The sequence below is a fragment of the Bos javanicus genome, chromosome 5, assembly GCF_032452875.1.
Source record: "Bos javanicus breed banteng chromosome 5, ARS-OSU_banteng_1.0, whole genome shotgun sequence".
In the NCBI taxonomy this organism is placed as follows: Eukaryota; Metazoa; Chordata; class Mammalia; order Artiodactyla; family Bovidae; genus Bos; species Bos javanicus.
The window spans coordinates 85,408,142-85,432,095 of NC_083872.1; the positions used below are offsets into that span (position 1 = coordinate 85,408,142).

The 23,954-nt window shown below is 37.5% G+C and overlaps 2 protein-coding genes across 9 annotated transcripts in view; one reads left to right on the top strand and one right to left on the bottom strand.

The window, feature by feature from the left end:
* DNAI7 (dynein axonemal intermediate chain 7) overlaps positions 1 to 3,039 on the top strand; it is an 88,028-nt gene extending 84,989 nt beyond the window's left edge. For all 8 annotated transcript variants that reach the window (XM_061417599.1, XM_061417600.1, XM_061417598.1 and 5 more), the window contains 2 exons: positions 1,452 to 1,565; positions 2,669 to 3,039. In XM_061417599.1, coding sequence (XP_061273583.1) covers positions 1,452 to 1,565; positions 2,669 to 2,947 — 393 coding nt within the window. In that variant the 3' untranslated portion in view covers positions 2,948 to 3,039. The remainder of the gene's footprint in view (positions 1 to 1,451; positions 1,566 to 2,668) is intronic.
* A 120-nt stretch (positions 3,040 to 3,159) lies between these two features.
* LOC133248003 (uncharacterized) overlaps positions 3,160 to 23,954 on the bottom strand; it is an 88,513-nt gene continuing 67,718 nt past the window's right edge. The window contains exons 26-36 of the mRNA XM_061417596.1: positions 22,128 to 22,182; positions 22,015 to 22,042; positions 21,612 to 21,752; positions 18,592 to 18,726; positions 10,181 to 10,328; positions 9,244 to 9,287; positions 7,386 to 7,448; positions 7,223 to 7,272; positions 6,824 to 6,925; positions 4,774 to 4,881; positions 3,160 to 3,675 (exon numbers count right to left, since the gene is read on the bottom strand). Of these exons, the coding sequence (XP_061273580.1) occupies positions 3,432 to 3,675; positions 4,774 to 4,881; positions 6,824 to 6,925; positions 7,223 to 7,272; positions 7,386 to 7,448; positions 9,244 to 9,287; positions 10,181 to 10,328; positions 18,592 to 18,726; positions 21,612 to 21,752; positions 22,015 to 22,042; positions 22,128 to 22,182 (1,118 nt within the window). The 3' untranslated portion in view covers positions 3,160 to 3,431. The remainder of the gene's footprint in view (positions 3,676 to 4,773; positions 4,882 to 6,823; positions 6,926 to 7,222; positions 7,273 to 7,385; positions 7,449 to 9,243; positions 9,288 to 10,180; positions 10,329 to 18,591; positions 18,727 to 21,611; positions 21,753 to 22,014; positions 22,043 to 22,127; positions 22,183 to 23,954) is intronic.

Genomic DNA, 23,954 nt, shown 5'->3' on the forward strand with positions numbered 1-23,954 from the left:
CGGAAAAAATCCCACTTCAGTTTTAGTAACTCCAGTTGCCAGTTACTCTACAAATGCTGAACGTCATATACTAGTCATCTTTTCAGAATACTGTATTCAAGAATTTTTTTTCTGAACACTTATATTCCAGATAATGTTTTAGAAACATTATTGAATAAAACAAAGATCTCTGCCCTTGTGGAGCTTACATTCTAGAATAGAGGGAGGCAAACATCAACAACAAACATAATAAATCAAGTGAAAGAAAGAAAAGGTACAATATCAAATATGGTGTGGGGGGAGGGGGCTCAATAAGAAGGTAACATTTGAGGAAAGCCTCAAGGTGGGGATTGGACATGAGTGTGAGCAAACTCCAGGAGATGGTGAAGGACGGGAGAGCCTGGTATACTGCAGTCGATGGTGTTGCAAAGAGTTGGACACAATTGAGAGCCTGAATAGCAACAACGGGGCCTATAAGAGCACAGAGGCCCCGTGGATCACTGTTAGGACCCTGGGTTCTGCTCTGAAAGGGGAAGCCGTTGCCCCATTTTGAGAAAGAAGTCATGAGTCTGACTTAAATTATTTTTTATATTTGAATTTTATTTTTTTCTTAAAAATTTTTTTAATTGGAGTATAGTTGATCTACAATGCTGTGTTAGTTTCTGTTGTATAGTAGTGAGTCGGTCATACATACATATCATAAACCCACTCTTTTCAGATTCTTTCCCCAAATAGGTCATTACAGAGCATTGCGTCGAGTTCCCTGTGCTGTATATCAGGTCTTTATTAGTTGTCTATTTTATATGTGAAAGTGAAGTCTCTCAGTCGTGTCCGACTCTTTGTGACTCTATGGACTGTAGCCCACCAGGCTCCTCCATCCATGGAATTTTCTAGGCAAGAGAACTGGAGCGGGTTGCCATCTCCTTCTCCAGGGGATCTTCCCAACCTAGAGATTGAACCCAGGTCTCCCGCGTTGCGGGCAGACGCTTTACCGTCTGAGCCACCAGGGAATCCCCTGTGGCTTCCCCGGTGGCTCAGCTGGTATAGAATCTGCCTGCAATGCGGGAGACCTGGGTTCGATCCCTGGATTGGAAAGATCCCTAGAGAAGGGAAAGGCTACCACTCCAGTATTCTGGCCCAGAGAATTCCATGGACTATTTTATATGTAGTAGTGTGTATACGTCAATCCCAACCTCCCAATTCATCCCTCCCCTTCCTCTCCTCCTTGGTAACCATAAGTTTGTTTTCTATATCTGTGACTCTATTTCTGTTTTATAAATTAGTTCATTTGTACCATTTTTTAAGATTCTGTTGATAAGTGATATATGACATTTATCTTTCTCTGACTTACCTCATGTGACTTACATTTTCAATGGATCTGGGTTGAGAACAGACTAGACTGCAGGAGGTCAAGGATGGAAGGGAGACTTGAGAGGCTCTGTGATCAACTCTACTTGTTTTTATACCGACAGCATCCTTCGGTAGAAGTGAAAGCTTATCGGCAAATGGCCCTGTTAAGTTCTGCTTTTGCATTTTGTTGGAGTAAGTGGAATACAGCATGTGATTCTAAGAAAACTGTATTTCAGGTATGGTATGCAAAACCCCTTAAACTTTTGTCTTCCAAAAGAAGATAAAGTACTCAAAAACTAAATGAATGTAGACCACAATTCTCCTTTTAAAAAGGTAAAAAATTAAAATTCAAAATGGAATTGGCAAACTTCATTTTCTTTCATTTTGCCAAAAATATAAAACCAAACCATGTAAAGGTCATGCCTTCATTGTCTGTTATGGTATCAAATGCTCTTGATTTTAGGCTGGAGACCGCTTTACACCAACTGAAGAACAAATGTAAGCCTTTCATGTGAATATGTCTGATTCATGAACTCTCTCCTCTGAGAGTAACCTTCTGGGCAGATTTCCTACTGCCTGCTAAAGAAGTTATCAAATTCTGCAAGCTGACTGATGAATATTTTAGCATAAATGAGCTACCACATTTATTTATCTTGTTTACTGCATGTTTCTTCCATTAGAATACAAGCTCCTCGAGGACAAGGTTTTATTCCTATGATTGTTATTTATTAATATGTTTGGTTATTTTTTATTTTGTTTTGTTTTTGTTTTATTGTTTCAGGTAGGACCTGAAACAATACTTGTCACTTGAAGGCATTCAATAAATATTTTTTGAAGAATTAATATATTTTGATAAGCTCCTTAAACACTAAGATATAAACAGTTTCATGCTTTAAAAAAAAATGGTACATTAAGAATATTTCTTTTTATCTTAGCAATTTGGGAAACTTAAGCCCTTCAAATATTGGATTGGCCAAAAAAATTGTTCACAATTTTTGTGACCATCATATGGAAAAACTTTGGTCACCTGATGCGAAGAGCTGACTCATTGGAAAAGACCATGATGCTGGGAAAGATTGAGAGCAGAAGGAGAAGGGAGTGATAGAGGATGAGATGCTGGATGCCATTACTGACTCAATGGACATGAGTTTGAGCAAGCTCCAGGAGATAGTGAAGGACAGGGAAGCCTGGTGTGCTCGGTTATGAATAGTTGGGCATGACTTAGCCACTGAACAACAACAACAAACAAAGTAACATACTCAACTGTCAAAATACCTAATAAAAGAGCAACTGTTCACAGATTTCTCTCTCTCTCTCTCTCTCTTTTTTTTTTTTTTAGGTGAGGGAACACCTTCTTAAAGAAGAACCCATTCGGAACCCTAACTGGACCCTTTTAATGTTTAGTGGTGACAGGGCACAAAGTCTCAAGATCAATGAATCCAGTGATGCGTTTTCTGAAGCCCTTAAAGAAGAAACTGAATTTCATTCCACTTTATATCACATGGTTAAGGATTTTGCTTCTCAGGAAGCAATGAGGGCAGTTAGGCGTTCCAACTGCCAGTTTGTTGACTCTGTATGCCACATGCTACTCTCAACTAGGCTACTCAGCTATTCTTAAATCCCCAGGGATAAATTTTATCCAGTATGAAGAATCAAACAACTTGGAGAAACATCAGGTATTTCTTCAATAAAGTGTAATGAGTGACTATATTTCAAACAGGCTGTTCAAATGATCTAATCAGCATTTTATACTCATTTTATTTTTTAAGAATTAGGTTTTTTTTTTTCTCTTGTACTTGGCCTACTGAGATTTCCAGTGTTCACTGTTCATAGTTTTGAATGGTTCTTTATTTCAATAAATTTTAACAAACAATAATATCTCCTCTTCAGAAAGCTCATTTAAAAAATCATATAAGCAGGCTTCCTCCCCACTGCATTTTAGTTAGGAAGGTAATCACAAAAAGAGAGAATATAAAATATCTTACAGTCATTCTGAGAACCTCTTGTTCCATTCTATAATTTCCCAGCTAAAAGTTACTAATGTACAAAGTTCAGATACTGAAACTTTAAAAACTAGCTACACACAGTAGGACGTGCTGCAGTCACACTGGCGGTGGCCCGTTGTGTCGCAGTCTGGTGAATGGCCACAAGATGTGTTCTAGAGACATCCAGGGGTCCCCATCCTGTGTGGGGGCAGCGTCCACGGGCTTCTGGAAGAATCGGCCTGTGAAGAAGCTCATCAGCGCTGCAAACAGTACAATGAATGCCACAGAAAGCCAGAGCACCTTGTTGGCCTCTCTGATGGACGTCTTGAGGTTTGTTGCCCAGGAAGCTAATGTATCATAACTACAACAAAAACACAAAATCAGTATGCAGTAACCACAATCTTCTGTATACTAGAAACATTCCTTTTGCCAACAATAATCAAGTCATGTATCTGCCCTACATAATTCCACCAGCGTACATGTGTGCTCGGTCATTTCTGACTCTCTGCAACCCACAGACAATAGCCCACCAGACTCCTTTGTCCATGGGATTCCCTAAGCAAGAATACTGGAGTGGGTTGCCATTTCCCACTCCAGGGGATCTTCCTGTCACAGTGATCAAATCCATGTCTCCTGCATTGGCAAGTATATTCTTTACCACTGACACCTCCTTGTAATAAGCTACACAGTGTCATCTGTTGTCTTGGGCTTGGCCACAATCTGCTCCCTGCTATCCCTTATAATATTTTAGAATTGAAGAAATGAGGTGCTAAGATAAAAATCTGAAAATTATGTGATTTAGGCATTATTTAACTCCTAACAAGTACATTTGAGTACTAATTTCATTCTTTAAGTCAGGTAAGGCAATTTATATTCCTATAGTAGAAACATTATAATTCGGTCCTCTGGTCCCAAGGCCAAGTTCTTTACACTGTGAACTCCCCTGCCTCCTGTAGCTCATAGGTTCAGGAATAATTCTTATAGACCATATGGAGTTTGTTATTAATCATCTTAAATTTAACATTTTCAAAGGTCTTTTAGTAAAGTAATTTGCTTAAGATTAATGCTGCTAGACTTCCCCGGTGGGAAAGTGGTAAAGAATCCACCTGCCAATGCAGGGGACACAGATTCGATCCCTGGTCCAGGAAGATCCCATGTGCCATAGAGCAACTAAGCACCACAGCTACTGAGCCTGCGCTCTAGAGCCCACGAGCCTCAACTGCTGAAGCCTGAGACCTAGAGGCCGTGTCCACAAGAGAAGCACTGCAGTGAGACGTCTGTGCAGTGCAATGAAAAGTGGCCCCAACCGCCACAACCAGAGAAAGCCTGCACACAGCAACGAGGACCCAGGGCAACCAAAAATAAATTTTTAAAAGGCAAAAATAATTAAAACTTCTAACCCTGCCTTACCTTTCCCCATTCTACCAAAATGATATCATTTAGCAAGTAAATAACTTACATGGAAGAGACATTCCATTTTGATGGGTTTGTTTTCTTTTCAGAAAGACTTGGCTTTCTCGTCTTTTCTACTGTTTCTTCTTCTGGTGGTTCTAAGTCATCTTTAGTTCTGTAAATAAGTATTGTTTCTAAGTATCAAAGTATGCATAATGTTCTATAATTATTTATAAAATATTGCTGTTTTACTGTATTTTGTAAGGAAGCTTACAGATATTTATCTTGCTTTAGAAAAATTTGATAAATACCTAATTCTAAAAGTCAAATCACCAACTTTATATTTTTAATCATTTATAGGAATTTAATTTTTTAAAGTAACTTTGTATTTAGAAAAACAGCAAATGTTTGTTGTAGAAAGTTCGGGTGCTAGCCAAAGAACAAATAAAAAGGGGAGATTTGCAAAGAACATGTGTAAGTTAGTTCTCACCACTTATAATTAACCAGTGTTATTCTGTGATTTTCCATCTTGGCCTGTGCATGCATGTGTGTGAGTGTATGTGTATGTATAAGTAACTACACCTTAAGAAACAAATGCGGATGCCAGTATGTCTTCTTCTGTGAATTTTTCATTCAACATACAGTAAAATTTTTCTCAGTACGTATTCTTTTACCACATTTTTTTAACATTCTATATTAAATAGAATATAGATAATTAAAACTAATCTTTTCTCTGTTGGTTTTTTGAGCAACACTAAATTGGAATAGCATTAAAGTGTCATTTCTTTTTTTAAAAAACCTTCATAATTTAAAAAGTGTTTATGAAGATAGGTTTGGTATAAAACTACTTCAAATCAATAGTATTCAATGAACTGGGAAGTTGCAATTGGGTTGAGTGTATTGAAATCTTATTTAAAGAGGAATCCTTTGCTTGAAAAAAAACTTAACTGTTCCATTGTTCATGTTCCATGTCTCATGACCACTCATGAGTTCCTAGTTAGATTTGAATTTTGAAATCTCAAGTTCATAATCCCCCACAGGGGCCAAAATGAACTGCATGTCAAAGTTTTTGTTTTTCAGTCAGACATCTATAGGGAATGCCTGTGGTCGATTTTAGTTTGGTTTTTAAAGAACATAAGACTTCCAACCCAGAATTCCTATAGGATTCTCAAGGTTTCAGTCTTTTGTTGGCATAAACTTCTCAGTAGAAATCATGCCATACAAACAAAAATTTTTAAATAGATAATTTTTCTCAAGGAAACTCTTGAATTTTTTAAAACCCAGATCAGAAAATATCCATTATGTTAACTCTAAATCTTTAATAAAAGGGAATTCAGTCCATGCAATTAGGCTTCCACGATTATTTAAGAGAGAAAAAAGGCTTTGAGGGTAGGAACAATGTCTTTTTCATCTTCATATCCCTTAAGCTTGAGCGTAGTGTGCCTAACATAATAGGCATGCAAGGAATGTGTATACAATCAACACAAAATAATTTCATTAAGATCTCTACAGATGAGGAAACAGACCAAATGTCACCAAGGATTTTAGAGGCAGCATTTCTTCATGTCCCTCCCTCTTACCTTCTACCTTTCACTATAGAAGTATATTTTATTTGTTTCACTTGCTAAATATAGATATAGCAATATAGAGTTTTGTTTTTCCTACTCTTCATTTACCTAAAGAGAAGACAGATGTATATGTAATACACATATATTACATACGTGCCTTTAGGATATATATAAATATAAACATACACATATATGTCTATATGTACACACACACATGTTGTATATAATTCATCTAAGTTGATGAACATTTTATTTCTATGGCTCTCTTATGAACCTTTCCCCCTGATGACCATATACCTATACAGGAAGAAGATTATCTTCACAAATCTGGCAAATTTCAGGTTCTTTTCTAACTTAAGACCTCACACCTTGCAGTACTGAGTGAATGTACTCATAAGTAACATTTACATAGTGCTGTATTTTCATAAAAGCCTTATACAATGAATGGTCTTTTTGATGCTGCAGCAGTGGACTCCACAGAATAAAAGTGATGCCCAGTATTTATTCCCCAGTCACGTCAAGTTAATAAACACATCAAGCTTCACCTACTTTAGTTCACACTTTTCTTCTTCAGCATCTGCCCAGGAATAGGTGCTAATAAATCGATGTAATGAGGGACGGTGTTCACTCTGCTTTGACCCCAAAATACGCCTAAATAAAGATGATTATAGCCACTTATCAAATCAAATACTTGTGTAGCCATTACCAATTTATTTCCCACTACTTAAATCAATACAAAAGCAATATGTTCTTATTTTTTCTTTAGCATATTCATGTAATGCTTATCTCATAAGAAAACAATTTCACGATCATATGCCAATTTTTATAACTATTCTGCATATACTCCATACAAAACAGATGTTACTATATTGCTTATTTCAAACATTTACTTTAGCCAAATTATAAAATCATAAGGTTCCCAAAGAGGCATCATAAAATTATACTTACCAACTGCTTGACCTCCTACTAAATCGGTCATTATTTTCCATCCCAGCCAACTTTAAAGTTCAGACATTAAGGAAATAATAAAATACAAATTTAGTGAAGTTTATACTTTTGTGATATGAAAATTAATTTGCTTCTGACTAAGAACACTTAGGAATTTGCTTACCATTCCTGCATTTCCAATATTTCTGGGCAAAGAGGCAATGGTCACTCTTCGAAGAGAAGATGGCTACCCAAAGGGAAGAAATGTACATTTAGAAAATTCTCAATATTTTATCCTTGTATGAAACACTGATGGGTATTCTTGTATGTACACATCCATGTACTTGACCATTACTGAGTTAAACAGGAGACATATTTTCAAGGTTTTTGTTATGGCCAAATTTCCTTTCAGAAATATTCTGCCAACTTATATTCAACTTTCTCCAACACTGGATAATCTTTGCCAGTCAAGTAAGGAATACAGGGTTTTCTGTTTAGGTTTATAGTAACCCTGAACACCATTTTTCTATGTTGAATAACTGTGTATCTGATCTGAGAACCACCTGTTTATGATTTTTGCTCATATTAATTTTGCAAAAGATACTTCTTGGCAAAAAACTTTTTTATTGTTAATGCAGCCAAATCTTTTCATCTTTTCCTCACTTTTGCTGCCATTTCTTTTATGCTTGGAAAAATTTCCTCAAATCAAGAGGAGATAAATATGCATCTATTTAAGAGCTTTCTTTTTTCATGGTTTCACTTTTTTCCATTTAACACATATAAGGGTAAGTATGACATTTTAATGAATGGATGTTTTTTATACCTTAGCCTTGAGATTTACACAGGAAAATGTTATGTCATATTTTGTGACTCTTAAAGTTGAAATAAGTGGGACTACAGGAAATAAAAATATGGTAAATGTAGGAAAATAAATGAGAATTTTTATGTGAATTCTTTTCTTAAACCATCATCCCTAATTTAATTTTATAGGTTAGCTGAACATCAAGCAAATCAAATTGTGGTCCAGGAATCTGGGTTCTAATCATGGTTCTATCACGATAGGATCATAACTAAACATATAACTTCTGTGAAAGTGATTTTGTTCATCTGTGCAAAAGATCAATTTAGATGGAATGATTTTTAAACTCACTTGCTCAAAAATTCTGTGAAATCCTGATTTTTAAACTGACAAAAACTGCTGATTGACTTTCAATATCCCATTTTCCAACCCCCCCCCTCTTTTTTTTAGTAACAGACCTCTTGATTTTCAGTTACATCTCCAGAATAAAAGCTCTGTTTTCATCTTGTTTCCAAGCAAAAATGAAAAGGGAAATGTTAGCTGGGACTTCTAGGGAGTGTCTTCAGAGAGAGAGAGAACACCTGTTTCTCTTATTCTTTTTTCTTGGAATATGGTGCAACATATTAAGTAATCACCAGGACTTGGTACTCAGAACTGACAAAGCTATCTTAGACCATGAGGTGGAAGCAAAGCTCTGAGGGTGATGATTCAGTAAGAGGGAAGGAAACTGGGCCCTAGAGATTTTCTAAAGCTGCTGTGCCACTTTTAGACTGCTTATTCCCAATTCTGGTTTCACATGAAAGAGAAACTGTTGTTACACTGACTTTCATCTCACTGCAGGCAAACTTAGCGTGTGTGCATGCTCAGTCGCACCAACTCTTTATGACCTTATGGACTGTAGCCCACCAGGGTCCTCTGCCCATGGAATTTTCTAGGCAAGAATACTGGAGTGGGTTGCCATTTTCTTACTCCAGTGATGGAACTGGTGTCTCTTGAATCTCCTGCATTGGCAGGTGGGCTCATTACCAAGTGCACCGCCTGGGAAGCCTTGTTACATACAAATATTGCAAGAAGTATAAAAGCATATATATATAAACATAAACACACATGCATATAACATATATGACTTAAAATCATTGTTGCTTTATGATTTACATTTAAAGCCATGTTACTTCAAAAAATATTTTTAAATCATCTCATCTGTAACATGTGATAGACATTTGTTCAGTGAATTGGTAATTACCTTAGAGTTTACAGAAGATGAACGTTTTTTAGTTTGGCAGTCATCTGAAAGGGAAAACACATTTGCATGTTTTTTGAATTAACACATGCAATCTAACATAATGGTCTTAATTCTTATAAAGAAAAGTAATAGTCGGAAACTATTTAAGACCCTAGCGACTACTAAACAATGCAGATATCTAGCTGTCATTTATTTGGTGATTCAAAGCAATATCTGAACCAATGAAATACAGTCCTCTGTGTCTCTGCCACTGTCAACGATGCCTGTCTGGGACAGATGGGGCACAAAATGAACGTATGCTGAATAAATGAGCCCAAAATTACAGATCAGAAGATCACCAAACATTATTACTTTTACAAAAGAGAGAACATATCATTAAAACGAATATTCTGTTTATGAACATTTATATTATCTATTTAAAATAAAATTAGTAAAGGTATATATAGGCCTTCTGTTGAGATACTTTCCATGGTCTCAGTAGTCTCACTATTTTCCAAGACACTCATCAGCTTATTCTGCCATGGTCATTCCTTCTTCGAGGGATACAAAACCACTGTTGGCAAAAGTGGTTCATTTATACTATGGGGCCTTGTTTTATGTGTGGCGAAAGAGCCAGTTCCTAAGTAGGACAACACGGGGGTCAATGAGTTGATATGACTGTCTCATATCAACAATTTAATGAATTTTTGGTGTCTACCATAAAATACTTGTCTCCTAATTTGTATGCTGACATCTTACTTTGGGCTATATAAATAACAGGAATGAGTTACTTCTTATATTATTTTATATATTGTATCCCTTTTATATTCTTCTAAAACAACCTTAACGTAAAGGGTGTTGTACTAAAGACAGTGTATAATCAGAATTAGTAAGAGAGAAAGAAAGAGGAGAATGTCAGAAAAATGTAACTGATACTGTTATCTTAAACTTTTATTACCTTCATCTTCAAGAGGGTTAAAAGACCTTTCATTTTGCAAAAGAACCTGTTTCAGTTCTTCTAATTCAGCATGCTCTTTGGCATACATCCTCTTCAGATTTTCTACATGCTGAATCATCACTTCAACTGCTTTACTAACCCGGCTTTCCTAGCAGGAAAAAAAAAAAGGAACAAATTTACATCGAAAATATTATCCTTAATACCCAGTTAAAAGATACATGTTCTTGTCTTCATCCCAGACATAAATCCCACTAAAGTGATGATAAAAGTTTTTTTGTTGTTGTGTTTTAAAGGCATGACTATAAAAGGGTAAGGGCTTCCCAGGTGTTGCTAGTGGTAAAGAACCTGCCTGCCAGTGCAGGAGACATAAAGAGACCCTGGGTCAGGAAGGTGCCCTGGAGGAGGGCACAACAACCCACTCCAGTATTCTTGCCTGGAGAATCCCTTGGACAGAGGAACCTGGTGGGCCACAGTCCATAGGGTCCCAAAGAGTTGGACATGACTGAGCAACTTAGCAGGTAGGCATACAAGGGTAATCAGAATGGAAGAGGATGGAACAGCAACCAAATTCTGAACACTTGCCAGGTAGACAGACTAGAGGTAAAAGACAAAGACCTGAAAAGCCAAACCCTAAAAAATAAAAAAAAGAAAAGTCTGGAAGAAACCTGGGTTGAATCACAGAAATCCACAAATGCCCAAGAATTAGTGGTATGTCTGGAATTAAGCTTGGAGGTAAAACACACGAAGAGTTGAAAATCTGTATAAAAAGCAATTAGATCCACAGATCCCCTCCATCACTCAGGTCAGCTGAGCCCCTCTACCATTTTGGGGAAAGATTAAAATGGTGGATATCTGGAGAGATTTGAACAGAGGGTCTGTGGATTGAGCAGTAACAGTTGATGGTGAATGGATCCTACAGAAAAAAATAGATTGAAGCAAAAGTCTGTTGTTGGTCAGTCCCTAAATCATGTCTGACTCTTTGTGACTCCATGGACTGCAGCACGCCAGGTTCCTCTGTCCTCTACTATCTCCCAGCGTTTGTTCAAATTCATGTCCACTGAGTTGGTGATGCTATCTAATCATCTCATCCTCTATCACCTCCTTCTCCTCCTGCCCTCAATCTTTGCCATCATCCAGGTCTTTTCCAATGAGTTAGCTTTGCATCAGGTGGCCAAAGTATTGGAGCTTCAGCATCAATCTTTCCAATGAATATTCAGGGTTGATTTCCTTTAGGATTGACTGGTTTGATCTCCTTGCTGTCCAAGGGACTCTCAAGAGTCTTCTTCAGCACCACAGTTTGAAAGCATCAATTCTCTAGCACTCAGCCTTATTTATGGTCCAACTCTCACATCCACACGTGACTACTGGAAAAACCACAGCTTTGACTATACGGACCTTGGTCACCAAAGGGATGTCTGCTTTTTTATATACTATCTGAGTTTGTCATAGCTTTCCTTCCAATGAGCAAGTGTCTTAATTTCATGGCTACAGTCACTGTCAGTAGTGATTTTGAAGCCCAGGAAAATAAATTCTATCTCTGCTTCCACTTTTTCCCCATCTATTTGCTATGAAGTGATGGGACCAGATGCCATAATTTTAGTTTTTTGGGGGTTGAGTTTCAAGTAAGCCTTTTCACTCTCCTCTTTCACCCTCATCAAGAAGCTCTTTAGTTCCTCTTCACTTTCTGCCATTAGAGTGGTATCATCTGCATATCTGAGGTTGTTGATATTTCTCCTGGCAATCTTGATTCCAGCTTGTGACTCATCCAGCCCAGCAATTTCACTTGATGTACTCTGCATATAAGTTAAATAAGCATGGTGACAATAGCCTTGTCATACACCTTTCCTAACTTTGAACAAGTCAGTTGCTCCATGCCCAGTTCTAACTGCCACTTCTTGACCTACATACAGGTTTCTCAGGAGACAGATAAGGTGATCTGGTACTCTCATGTCTTTAAGAATTTTCCACAGTTTTTTGTGATCCACACAGTCAAAGGCTTTAGCATAGTCAGTGAAGCAGAAGTAGATGCCTTTATCGAATTCCCTTACTTTCTGCATGATCCAATGAATGTCAGCAATTTGATCTCTGGTTCCTCTGCCTTTTCTAACCCAGCTTGTACAAATGGAAGTTCTCCTTCACATACTGCTGAAACCGAATTTGAAGGATTTTGAGCATAATCTTATTAGCATGTGAAAGGAGCACAATTGTACAATAGTTTGAACATTCTTTGGCATCGCCCTTCTTTGGGATTGGAACGAAAACTGACCTTTTCCACTCCTGTGGCTGTTGCTGATACATGTTGAATATTAAGATACAAAGCCTTATTCTTCTTCTAACTACCAAACACTGGTAGCCAGGATTATACTCTCAAGATAGGCAGTTGGAATTTTCTTTGAGGAATCTTAACACTGCAGGATGAAAGTCTTAAAACTATTGGTATAAGAGGATGCTGGTGAAACCTCCCGGCCTGTGTGAAACTCAGAACCAGGAAAAAGCTTCCCCACCTAACACATCCCGAGTTCCCAATCAATTAATGGGACTAGTTAATGGGTCATCACTAGTCAGAGGCAAGCCTCTAACCTGAGAAAAGAAAATAAAAATACAGGGGGAAAAAACAAGCTGAAAGAAATAAACTACAGAAAAATGAAAACTTAAGGAAGCTATCAATATCTTCAGAGAAAAATAAACATTACATTTGTGAAATAGGAACAAGGTATAAAAAAGTTAGGATCTGAGAATTTTAAAAGTCTGGAAGTTAGAAATATAATAAAAATACATAAGAGAAGAGTCTCAAGATAAAGTTGAGGAAACTTCTCTGAAACTAGAACAAAAAGACTAAAAGGTAGAAAAGAGAAGAGAAAGGACAGTTCAGGAGATCCAACAGCCAAAAAACAGGAATGCAAGTATAGAAAATGTAGAAAAAGTCCACAAGGCGTAGAAAAGGAAATAGTTCAAGAAAATTTCTGAACTCAAGGAATAACTTGTCAATTTATGTCCACTCAGGACCTAAAATAGTGGCTGAAAATAAACCCATGCCAGGGAAGGACAGTAGGGGTAACAGAATATTCTAAAAGCTTCTAGAAAGTAAAAATATGTTATAAACAAAAGCTCAAGAGTCAGAATGGCATCAAAATTTGATACCAACACCAGAAGCTAAGAAGAAAATGAGGCAGTGCGAGAAAAATTCTAAAGGAAATGATTTCTAACCTAAAATCCTTTACCCAGCTAATGTAAAGATGCATAAGAATAAAGACTTGGATTTTCAGTTATATAACATCTCAAAAAGTTTACCTCCCAGGCATTCTTTTTCTTGAAAAGTTACTGGGTGAGATGTTCCATCAAAATAAAGAAAAATAAATAAACCAGCAAAGAAGGAGGCGTGGGATTCAGGAAATGGAGTTTAACTCAAGAGAGAAGTGAAAGAAGTCTTCATTTAAGAATTTGCTTCCCACATGCATAGTGGTAAAAATCTGCCTGCCAATGCAGGAGATGCAAGAGATGCAGGTTTTATCCCTGGGATCAGGAAGATTCCCTGGAGTAGGAAACGGCAACCCACTCCAATATTCTCGCCAGGAAAAATTCCATGGACAGAGGAGCGTGGTGGGCTACAGTCCATAGGGTTGCAAAGAGTCAGACACAACTGAGCACACACACACACACACACACACATACAACTGTCAGTTGAGACTGACAGGTCAAAAGTCCCTGGAAGCAACAACTCAAAGAAAAAATTGACAGAATATCTGATTAATGTGTATCTATTGTGAAATCTAGACTCCATGGAGAGGTTAAGAATAAATTAGAGATAAGTAAATGAAAAAGTTGGCTTAAAACTCAACATTCAGAAAATGAAGATCATGGCATCTGGTCCCATCACTTCATGGGAAATAGATGGGGAAACAGTGGAAACAGTGTCAGACTTTATTTTTTTGGGTGTTACAAAATCACTGCAGATGGTGATTGCAGCCATGAAATTAAAAGACGCTTACTCCTTGGAAAGAAAGTTATGACCAACCTAGATAGCATATTGAAAAGCAGAGACATTACTTTGCCAACAAAGGTCCGTCTAGTCAAGGCTATGGTTTTTCCAGTGGTCATGTATGGATGTGAGAGTTGGACTGTGAAGAAGGCTGAGTGTTGAAGAATTGATGCTTCTGAACTGTGGTGTTAGAGAAGACTCTTGAGAGTCCCTTGGACTGCAAGGAGATCCAACCAGTCCATTCTGAAGGAGATCAGCCCTGAGATTTCTTTGGAAGGAATGATGCTGAAGCTGAAACTCCAGTACTTTGGCCACCTGATGCAAAGAGTTGACTCACTGGAAAAGACTCTGATGCTGGGAGGGATTGGGGGCAGGAGGAGAAGGGGATGACAGAGGATGAGATGGCTGGATGGCATCACTGACTCGATGGACGTGAGTCTGAGTGAACTCCGGGAGTTGGTGATGGACAGGGAGGCCTGGCGTGCTGCGATTCATAAGATCGCAAAGAATCGGACACGACTGAGCGACTGAACTGAACTGAACTGAAATAGAAAACTGAGCATAACAATCACGGTAAAGTAAAATTATTAACTCCAAAAAGAACATAAACATTGTGCAAAGAAGGAAAAGTCATCTTTTTCCTTTAGAATATACATTTAGAATATATTTTCCATAGAATATACATCTATGTATATTCATAGCATATACAAGTAAAAGACTACTTGTATATGCTATGAATAGAACTTACATGGGCATAATAATATTTACAGATAATACAGATCTAATATTATTTATCTACTTTTTTAAAATTAAAATTGTTTATATTATGATAATTTCCACAGACACAAAAAGTACACAATGGATCCACATATATCCATCAATCAGTTTCAAGACCCGTCAACATTTTGGTGTGTAAGTTTCATCTCAAAGTTTGAATGCTATTTTTTTAAGTACAGGCGACAGACATCATGTTATTTAACTCTTAAACATTTTAATAAATATCTGAAAAGTGGGAGTGTGTGTCCTTAAATAATAATACCGTGATCACTTCTAACAACATAAACAGAAACACCTTAATATCATCTAATTCATATTCAAATTTCCCTAACTGTCTCAAAAACATCTATTTACAGTTTTATTTGAACTGGAACCTGACAAAATATATATTTGTTGTATTTTTTCTTTTTTTATACTAGTGTATAATTCACAATATAAAATTCAATATTTTTAAGTGAACAATTTAGTGACATTTAGTACATTCACAATGTTATACAAACATCACTAGTTCCCAAACATTTTCATCATCTCAAAATAAAACCCCATACTTATGAAGCAGTTACTTCCTACTCACCTCCTTCCCCTAGAAGCTAGCAAACACCAATCTTCTACCTTTCCCTAAAGATTTATCCACTCTAGATACTATATATAAACACAATCACATAACATGTGACCTTTATGTCTAGCATCTATAGCATAAAATTTTTTAGATTCAGCTACATTGTAGCATGTATCAACACTTCATTCCTTTTAGTGGCTAAATATTATATTAATAATGCGACAATAATACTGCAGAAACCAACACAACACTGTAAAGCAATTTTCCTCCAATAAAAAAATAATATTGTAATTTCTCCACATCCGTCAACACTAATTATTTTCCTTCTTCCTTCCTTTCTTTTTCCTTGCAACCCACTCCAGTACTCTTGCCTGGCAAATCCCATGGACAGAGGAGCCTGGTAGGCTGCAGTCCATGGGGTTGCTAGGACTCGGACATGATTGAGTGACTTCACTTTCACTTTTCACTTTCATGCGTTGGAGGAGGAAATGGCAACCCACTCCAGTGTTCTTGCCTGGAGAATCCCAGGGACGGTGAAGCCTGGTAGGCTGACAGAGCACAGAGTCGGAAATGACTGAAGCGATTTAGCAGCAGCAGCAGTAGTGGGTGTGAAGTGGTATATCATTATGGCTTTGATTTTCAATTTGCTAACAATTAAGCATCTTCTCGTGTGCTTATTGGCCATTTGTATAATTTCTTTAGGGAAATGTCTATTCAAGTCTTATCTGCATTTTTAACTGGATTGCTTATCTTTTTGTTGTTAAGTTGCAAGCATTCTTGACATATTCTGGATGTATGTGCATGTATGCTCAGTCTCAGTCATGAACAACTCTTTGAGTCCCCATGGACTGTAGTCTACCAGGCTCTTCTGTTCATGGAATTTTCCAGGCCAGAATACCGGAGTAGATAGCCTTTCCCTTCTCCAGGGTATCTTCCCAACCCGGGGATTGGGTTGGGAACCCAATCCCGCATTGCAGGCGGATTCTTTACCAGCTGAGCCAAAGTGAAGCCCAAGAATACCGGAGTGGGTAGCTTATCCCTTCTCCAGAAGATCCTCCCGACCCAGGAATTGAACCAGGGTCTTCTGCTTTGCAGGCAGATTCTTTACCAACTGAGCTATCAGGGAAGCCCATATTCTGGAAACTAGACCCGTATTAGATATATGATCTTCAAATATTTTCTTCCCTTCCATCAGCAGTTTCTTTTTGGACATGTTAAGTTTAAGCTGTCTATCAAACTTCAAAGTGCTATGTCAACAGTAGCAGATTCTAGTCTAAAACTCAAGGCAGATGTTTAAGATAAGTGTGTGAATTGGGGAATCATCAGTTGATTAGATGGGATAGTACCAGGATTGAGTGATGATGAAGATCAGATGTGCAAAGGTAAAGCTGTGGGGTCCATTAAGATTAATAAGGCTGGGAGAAAGGATGGGACCCATAAAGGAGTCTGGAAAGGTCCATGATGATTCATGATGTAGAGGGAAAAAACAGGGGATTGTGGTACCTGGAAGCCAAATGTCAAGAGTGTTTCCAGGAGAAGGAAGAGCTTAGCCATGTTGAATATAGCAGACAGGTTAAGAAAAAAGAGTAGGTTAAGGCCAACTAGAATAAATTTCAGAGATGACAGGAGGAGAGAAATTAGAAACAGTGAGTTCAGTTCTATTGAAGAAATTTGCTAAAAATGGGAACAGAGAAACAGGGTGGTAACCAAAGGAGAAAGAGTGAAAGATTTTTTGTGTTTGCTTTGTGTTATTTTTCCTGTCTTAAAAACAAAGTATCTAAGTATTTGTGTGCTGCTGCTGCTGCTGCTAAGTCGCTTCAGTTGTGTCCGACTCTGTGCGACCCCATAGACGGCAACCCACCAGGCTTCCCCGTCCCTGGGATTCTCCAGGCAAGAACACTGGAGTGGGTTGCCATTTCCTTCTCCAATGCATTAAAGTGAAAAGTGAAAGTGAAGTTGCTCAGTCATGTCCGACTCTTTGCAACCCCATGGACTGCAGCCTAGCAGCCTCCTCCGTCCATGGGATTTTCTAGGCAAAAGTACTGGAGTGGGGTGCCATTGCCTTCTCTGGTGTGCTGATGAGAATGATTCAAAAGAGTGGGGAAAAACTGGAGAGGAAAGACTGCAGGTAGAATTGTGGCCCAGATTCTGAGCAAACTGAAAGGAATGGGCTCTTGCATAGAGGTGGGATGGTTAGCCTTGGATAGGAGAAAACTCATCTTTGGTACTAGAAAGGAAGGCAATGTTGAGTGTTTAGATGCTTGTAGGTTCAAAGCTTTTGGAAGATTCCTTCTGACTGCCTCAAATTTCCTATTGAATTAGGAAGCAAAGTCATCATTTGACAGAGAAGGTAGGAGAGGACAGGATGGGGATTTCAGGGGAAAGGGAAAGTATGAAGTTGATATATAGAAGAGAAGCAGGGTGAATGATAGGAAGCCCCAAGGACCACTTAAGATTTGTGATGAATTTCAAGAGAACTCAGTCAGCATAAGGGTGTGAGGTTTTCCAGCTATGCAGGCATGAGCAGGTAAAGAAATGTATTAAACAAGATTGTAGATTTTCTAAATAAATGAATAAAACGAGAGAGGTAAAAGTGTTGAGAGTTCATGCAAGAGAGTGAATGTCGTGTTTGACCATGGAATTTAAGCTTGGTCAGGAAAGAAGAGAGATCAACAATAAAGTGAAAGACACTTTAGGTGTGAGGAAGGAGAGACTGATAAAAGAACTAAATATTCATCTTCATAGTAGGAAACAAATATCTAAAACTGTAAATAAATCACTAAGTGATAGTGCAGACATATTATTTAGAGATATGAATATAACACATCTGTTTAGGTATAGATTCAAAAACTTAAAATCTTCCCCAGAATTTCTCACAAAGAAATTTTGAAAAAAAAAAAATCTACTTCTCTCTGAATAAGTATGAGAAGATCCATAAACAAGGATCTTTATTACTGCATTGTGTAAAAGCACAAAATACCAAAAATATTCTGAAATGATCAAATAGAGTACTTTCCTAGAATACAATCTATAATGTTACAGATAATAAATCCTTTCAGTAATTTCATTGTAACTAGACAAATGGAGACAAATTACCTGATTAATGGCTCCCAACATCTCAGCTCTACTGGCCACTCGTGTTGTGCACTGGCTGAGGAACGTTATACTCTTCTCCAGCTTCTTAATGATTTCCTGGGCCTGGCTGTCGTCTTCACAAAGAGATGTTAAAGACTGCACAGAAAGTAAAGTATTAGACAGTATCAAACCCAAGTATTCAGCAAGTGATTCTAATGCTGACTATGTTGTAAATGCAGATGACTCTATTATCTCTGTGGAAGGTGAAAAGCAGCAGTAAAGACAAATAATGAATGCTACTGAAATATTATGATCTTTGTTGGCTATCAAGTAGACCTATGGAGGTGTTCATAAAATCTGTTATACAATTTTCATCTCTTCCACTTTAATTTCCCAAATTTGCCACTCCTTCATGTGTGTTTATATCTTTCTTCTACAATTAATGGGATGGGATATAATTAATTGGCAGTGGTAAAGAAATTATTTCTATAAATGAATGCACTATATGAAGAACATAGTTTGAACTTTTAAGAAAAGTAGGAAAAATACTCAAATTATATTTGACTCTGACCACTATATTTGCTCTTCCATTGATAACAAGGTGAGCCTAGGCTGGTTAGGTAAGTAGGCCTTTATTGCCTTATGAATATTTATCTCAAACCTGTGCCATTGATCTAAGATGATGGCTTTCCTAAGGCTTTCCTGATGGAAAGCCATTTGTCTCACTGTCTATACTAGTCAAATCAATTAACAAATCAATATAATCTCTATCAAAATTCCAGTGAATTTTTTTTTTGCAGAAACAGAAAAATTCATCCTGAAATTCATATGGCATCTCAAAGGACTCTGAAGAGCAAAACAATTTTGAAAACAAAAGTACAAAGCTAAAGGTACCCCACATCTTGGTTTCAAAGCACATTACAAAGCTACAGTAACTGAAACAGTATGGTATTGGCATAAAGACAGACCAATAGAACAGAATAGCAGGCCCAGAAATAAACCTGCTGCTGCTGCTGCTGCTAAGTCGCTTCAGTCGTGTCCGACTCTGTGACCCTATAGACGGCAGCCCACCAGGCTCCCCCATCCCTGGGATTCTCCAGGCAAGAACAGTGGAGTGGGTTGCCATTTCCTTCTCCAATGCATGAAAGTGAAAGTGAAGTCGCTCAGTTGTGGCTGACTCTTAGCGACCCCATGAACTGCAGCCCACCAGGCTCCTCTGTCTTTGGGATTTTCCAGGCAAGAGTACGTGGTCAAATGGTCATATGGTCAAATGATCTTTGACAAGGGTGCCAAGACTACAAAATGGAGAAAGAACAGTCTCTTTAATAAATAATGCTGGAAAACTGCAAAACGGTAAAGTTGGACTCTTATTTTACACTATATACAAAAATCAATCCAAAATGGATTGAAGACCCCAAACTATATAACGCCAGAAGATAACTCTAGAAGAAAACCATAGCAGAAAAGCTTCCTGACAATGGAGTTGGCAATGATTTCTTGAATATGATACCAAAAGCATAGACAAGAAAAGCAAAAGTAGACAAAGAGCACTACATCGAACTTACAAACTTTTGTGCATCAAAGGACATAATCAACAGAATGAAGAGGCAACCCACGAAATGGGAGAAAATATTTGCAAATCATATCTATTACTTTAATTTTGGCAAAGGACTTGAATAGACATGCTTCAAAGATGATACACAAATGGCCAGTAAGCATATGAAAGATGCTTCAAATACTAATCATCAGAAATGCAAGTCAAAACCACAGTGAGATATCACCTTGCACCTATTAGAATAGCTACTATCAGAAATCAGAAAATAACATGTTGGCCAAGATATAGAGAAACTGGAACCTTAGTACATTGTTAGTAGGACTGTAAAATGATGTAACCGCTGTGCAAAACAGTATGGTGACTCCTCAAAAACTTAAGAAATAGAACTCTATATGATCCAGCAATCCAACATCTGGGCATATTTCTAAAGGAATTGAAAGCAGGGTCTTGAAGAGATATTTGCACACCAATATTCATAGCAAAAATGTTCAATGTTCACAACAGTCAAGAGGTGGAAGCAACTCAAATGTCCATCAATAAACAAATGGATAAACAAAATGTGGTCTAGGCATACAATGGAATATTTTATTCAGCTTTAAAGGAAGGAAATCCTGCCACATGCTACAACATGGATGAACTCTGAGGACATTATGTTAAGAAAAATAAGCCAGTTACAAAAAGACAAATACTGTATGATTCCACTTACATAAGCTATCTAAAGTAGTCAGATTCACAGACACAGAAAATAGAATGGTGATTACCAGGGGCTGAGAGAAGGGGAAAGGGGGAGTCGTTCAATGGACATAGAGTTTCAGTAAGTAGATGAGAAAGTTCTGAAGCTCTGTTTCATAACAATGTGAATATACTCAACACTACTAATGTACACTTAAAATTGTTATTATGGTAAATTTTACATCCTGTGTTTTTCAAACCACAATAAAAACAGAACATGTTTTCTTTTTCTTTTTCAAAAACTAACCATTTTAATTTTCCAACCCATCTGTTATTTATGGTGACTTCACAAAATAGAAGAATAGTAGCTATTACATTTCTGTGTACCTTCCAGAAGGGTCTGCCCATTATCTAACAAGACTGAAATCAGTCACCATCCTTTTTTCTCAGTTAATTCAATTTTTTTCCTCAGTTAATTCAATGGAAATGGTCTTTGGATTATCTTCTTTGAAGCTTAAAATTGTTTTCTGCTTATTCTTCTACCTGAAATCCATTTGAAGCTATAGAGAGATGGCAGAAGATTCACATAACTGCTTTAAAGCACATTTGTTTGTTTTACTGCTTACACCCTTCTATTGGTGAACTTTTTATCTTAGCTTGATTGGGACTTCTTACCTCCTATTTAATTCACATTTGAATCAGACAGGGTTTGGTACCTGGTGATAGTTTTAGTTATACAAATAAACTCATGAAGCTTTGAAAACTTTATTAATAATATAACAAACCTATAGTTCCAAAATGTTAGGGTCCTTACCTCTAACAGTTTTAAACAGTTAGCAATTTCTTTCTTCAAATTTTCTTCAGCCAAGTCACGGGATCTTTCTTCAAGCTTCACTCTTTTCTCCAAGGTGAACCAGTCGCATTTAAATCCCAAAGATAATCTGAGAAATTCGGCCTATTGTCAAAATAATGTGACAGTGAGGGAAGAACGTTGGATGTAGTCAAATATGTCAGCTTAATACCAAATTACACTGAAGCATATCTTTCCTCTCCCAGTGACATAATGCTGGCATGCATGAGCTTTACCTGTACTTTGTCATGGCCAAGCCAAAAGACAACACAGGAAGGACAGCTTATGAAAAAGCATACAGGGACTGTAGGCAAGTGATTCTGAAACACTTTTTTTATTAAAGAAAAAATATTTGCTTGAAACTTACCTCTACCTCCTTCTCATTAGCAGAAGTGCTAGAGAATAAGAGAAAGAACTTATTCAAACACAGTTCAACAGAAATGCAAAAAATGTGAGCATGCTGTAAGAGGAAGAACTTACTTGTCACTTTGTCTAAAGTTAACCGACTTCACAGGAAGAGAGGAAAGAGCAGCACCTATTAAAGACAGTAGAACAGTATTTGGTTAAAAAGGATTAACAGCTAAGGGCACATTCAACCAAACGTTGTTATCAGACAAAGGCATTTCATTGACACATGTCTGAGAAGCTTGCCAGCTAATAATGCGTGCATGCATGCTCAGTCGCTCAGTCATGTCCGACTCTTTGTGATCCCATGGACTGCAGCCCACCAGGCTTCTCTGTCCATGGGATTCTCCAGGCAAGAACACTGGAGTGGGTAGACATTTCCTCCCCCAGGGGATCTTGCCAACCCAGGGATTGATTCTTTGTCTCCTGCATTGGCAGGAAGATCCTTTACCACTGACCCACCTGGGATGTCCCTCAGCTAATAATACATCTGCTTAAATATTAATATAAGATAATGTTGTGCTACGTTATGCTTTGGGGATTATGATGATGTTAAAATTGTTGGCTCACATTTCAGCATATGAATAGTCTTTGAAACCTGAAGATGTCTCAGAATCATGGGACAGCCCAGTTTGTTCTTCCTGTATTTGAATGTTTACTTAATTTAATTCCATGGTTAAATGCATACCTTCCTCTGGTACCCTGGTCCTCCTACAGATCAAGGGTTTAAAAACAGCAACAACATGAAGAGTAATGATTCTAGTAGTAGTAATATTAATAATATAATAATAATAATAATAATAGTAACAATAACAGCAAGAATAAACATGATTGTTGTTGTTGTTGTTCACTGGCTAAGTCATGTCTGACTTGTTGCAACCCCATGGACTGCAGCACTCCAGGCTTCCCTATTCTTCACTATCTCCTTGAGTTTGCTCAAACTCATGTCCACTGAGTCAATGATGTTATCTAACCATCTCATCCTCTATCATCCCTTTCTCCTCTTTCCTTCAATCTTTCCCAGCATCAGGTCTTTTCCAATGAGTCAGTTGTTCGCATTAGGTGGCCAGTATAAATATGATATCCCAATCATTTCCCATAGGTTTATTATAGGCCAGTCCCAGAACAAGACTCTTTACACGTATTAATGATACTCTTCACTATTTTGCAAAGAACACAATATTAGTTATTAAGAGCGTTAGATTTAGAGTTGAAAAAACCTAGTTTAAATCCTAGCTTTTGTGGACAAAGAATGTCACCTGTCATTTCAGTAAACAAAAGATGTTGTTGTCATCAAGCCATCGGGGATTTAAGATGGAGAAAAGCAGGACATAGGCCCTAGACAGTTAAGGTGAATATCAAAGGAATGATTGTAATAAGTTCAGACTCTTGTATCTTCCCATGCACAGAAAAGTGCTAAATTCATTAACTTGAGATGTCTGGGTTTTTTACAATTAGCAGTAATCTTTCGATGTTGGATGGCCTGGTGGTTTTTTGTTGTTGTTTTTTTTTTTGGCACAACTTCATCAAACCATCCACAAAATAAGGATGATTTTTCTATTTTTCTATAGTAGTTTTTATGAGAACTTTCATCAGGCACTTTTCTAAGTGCTTTTTATATCATTTACTCAATCCTCATATCCAGCCTTCTGTGGTAGGTTCCCTTCTTACCTACAGTTTATAAGCTATGAAACTGAATCACAGCTTACCTATTTCAAACAGGCATTGGGGAGAACTAAATGGAACTATGCACATAAAGAATTTTGCCTAGTACTTAGCACAGTCTATTCATAAAGGGCACATTGATTTTTGAAAGTGAAAGTGAAAGTCGCTCAGTCATGTCCGACTCTTGTGACCCCATGGACTATACTTGTCCATGGAATTCTCCAGGCCAGAATACTG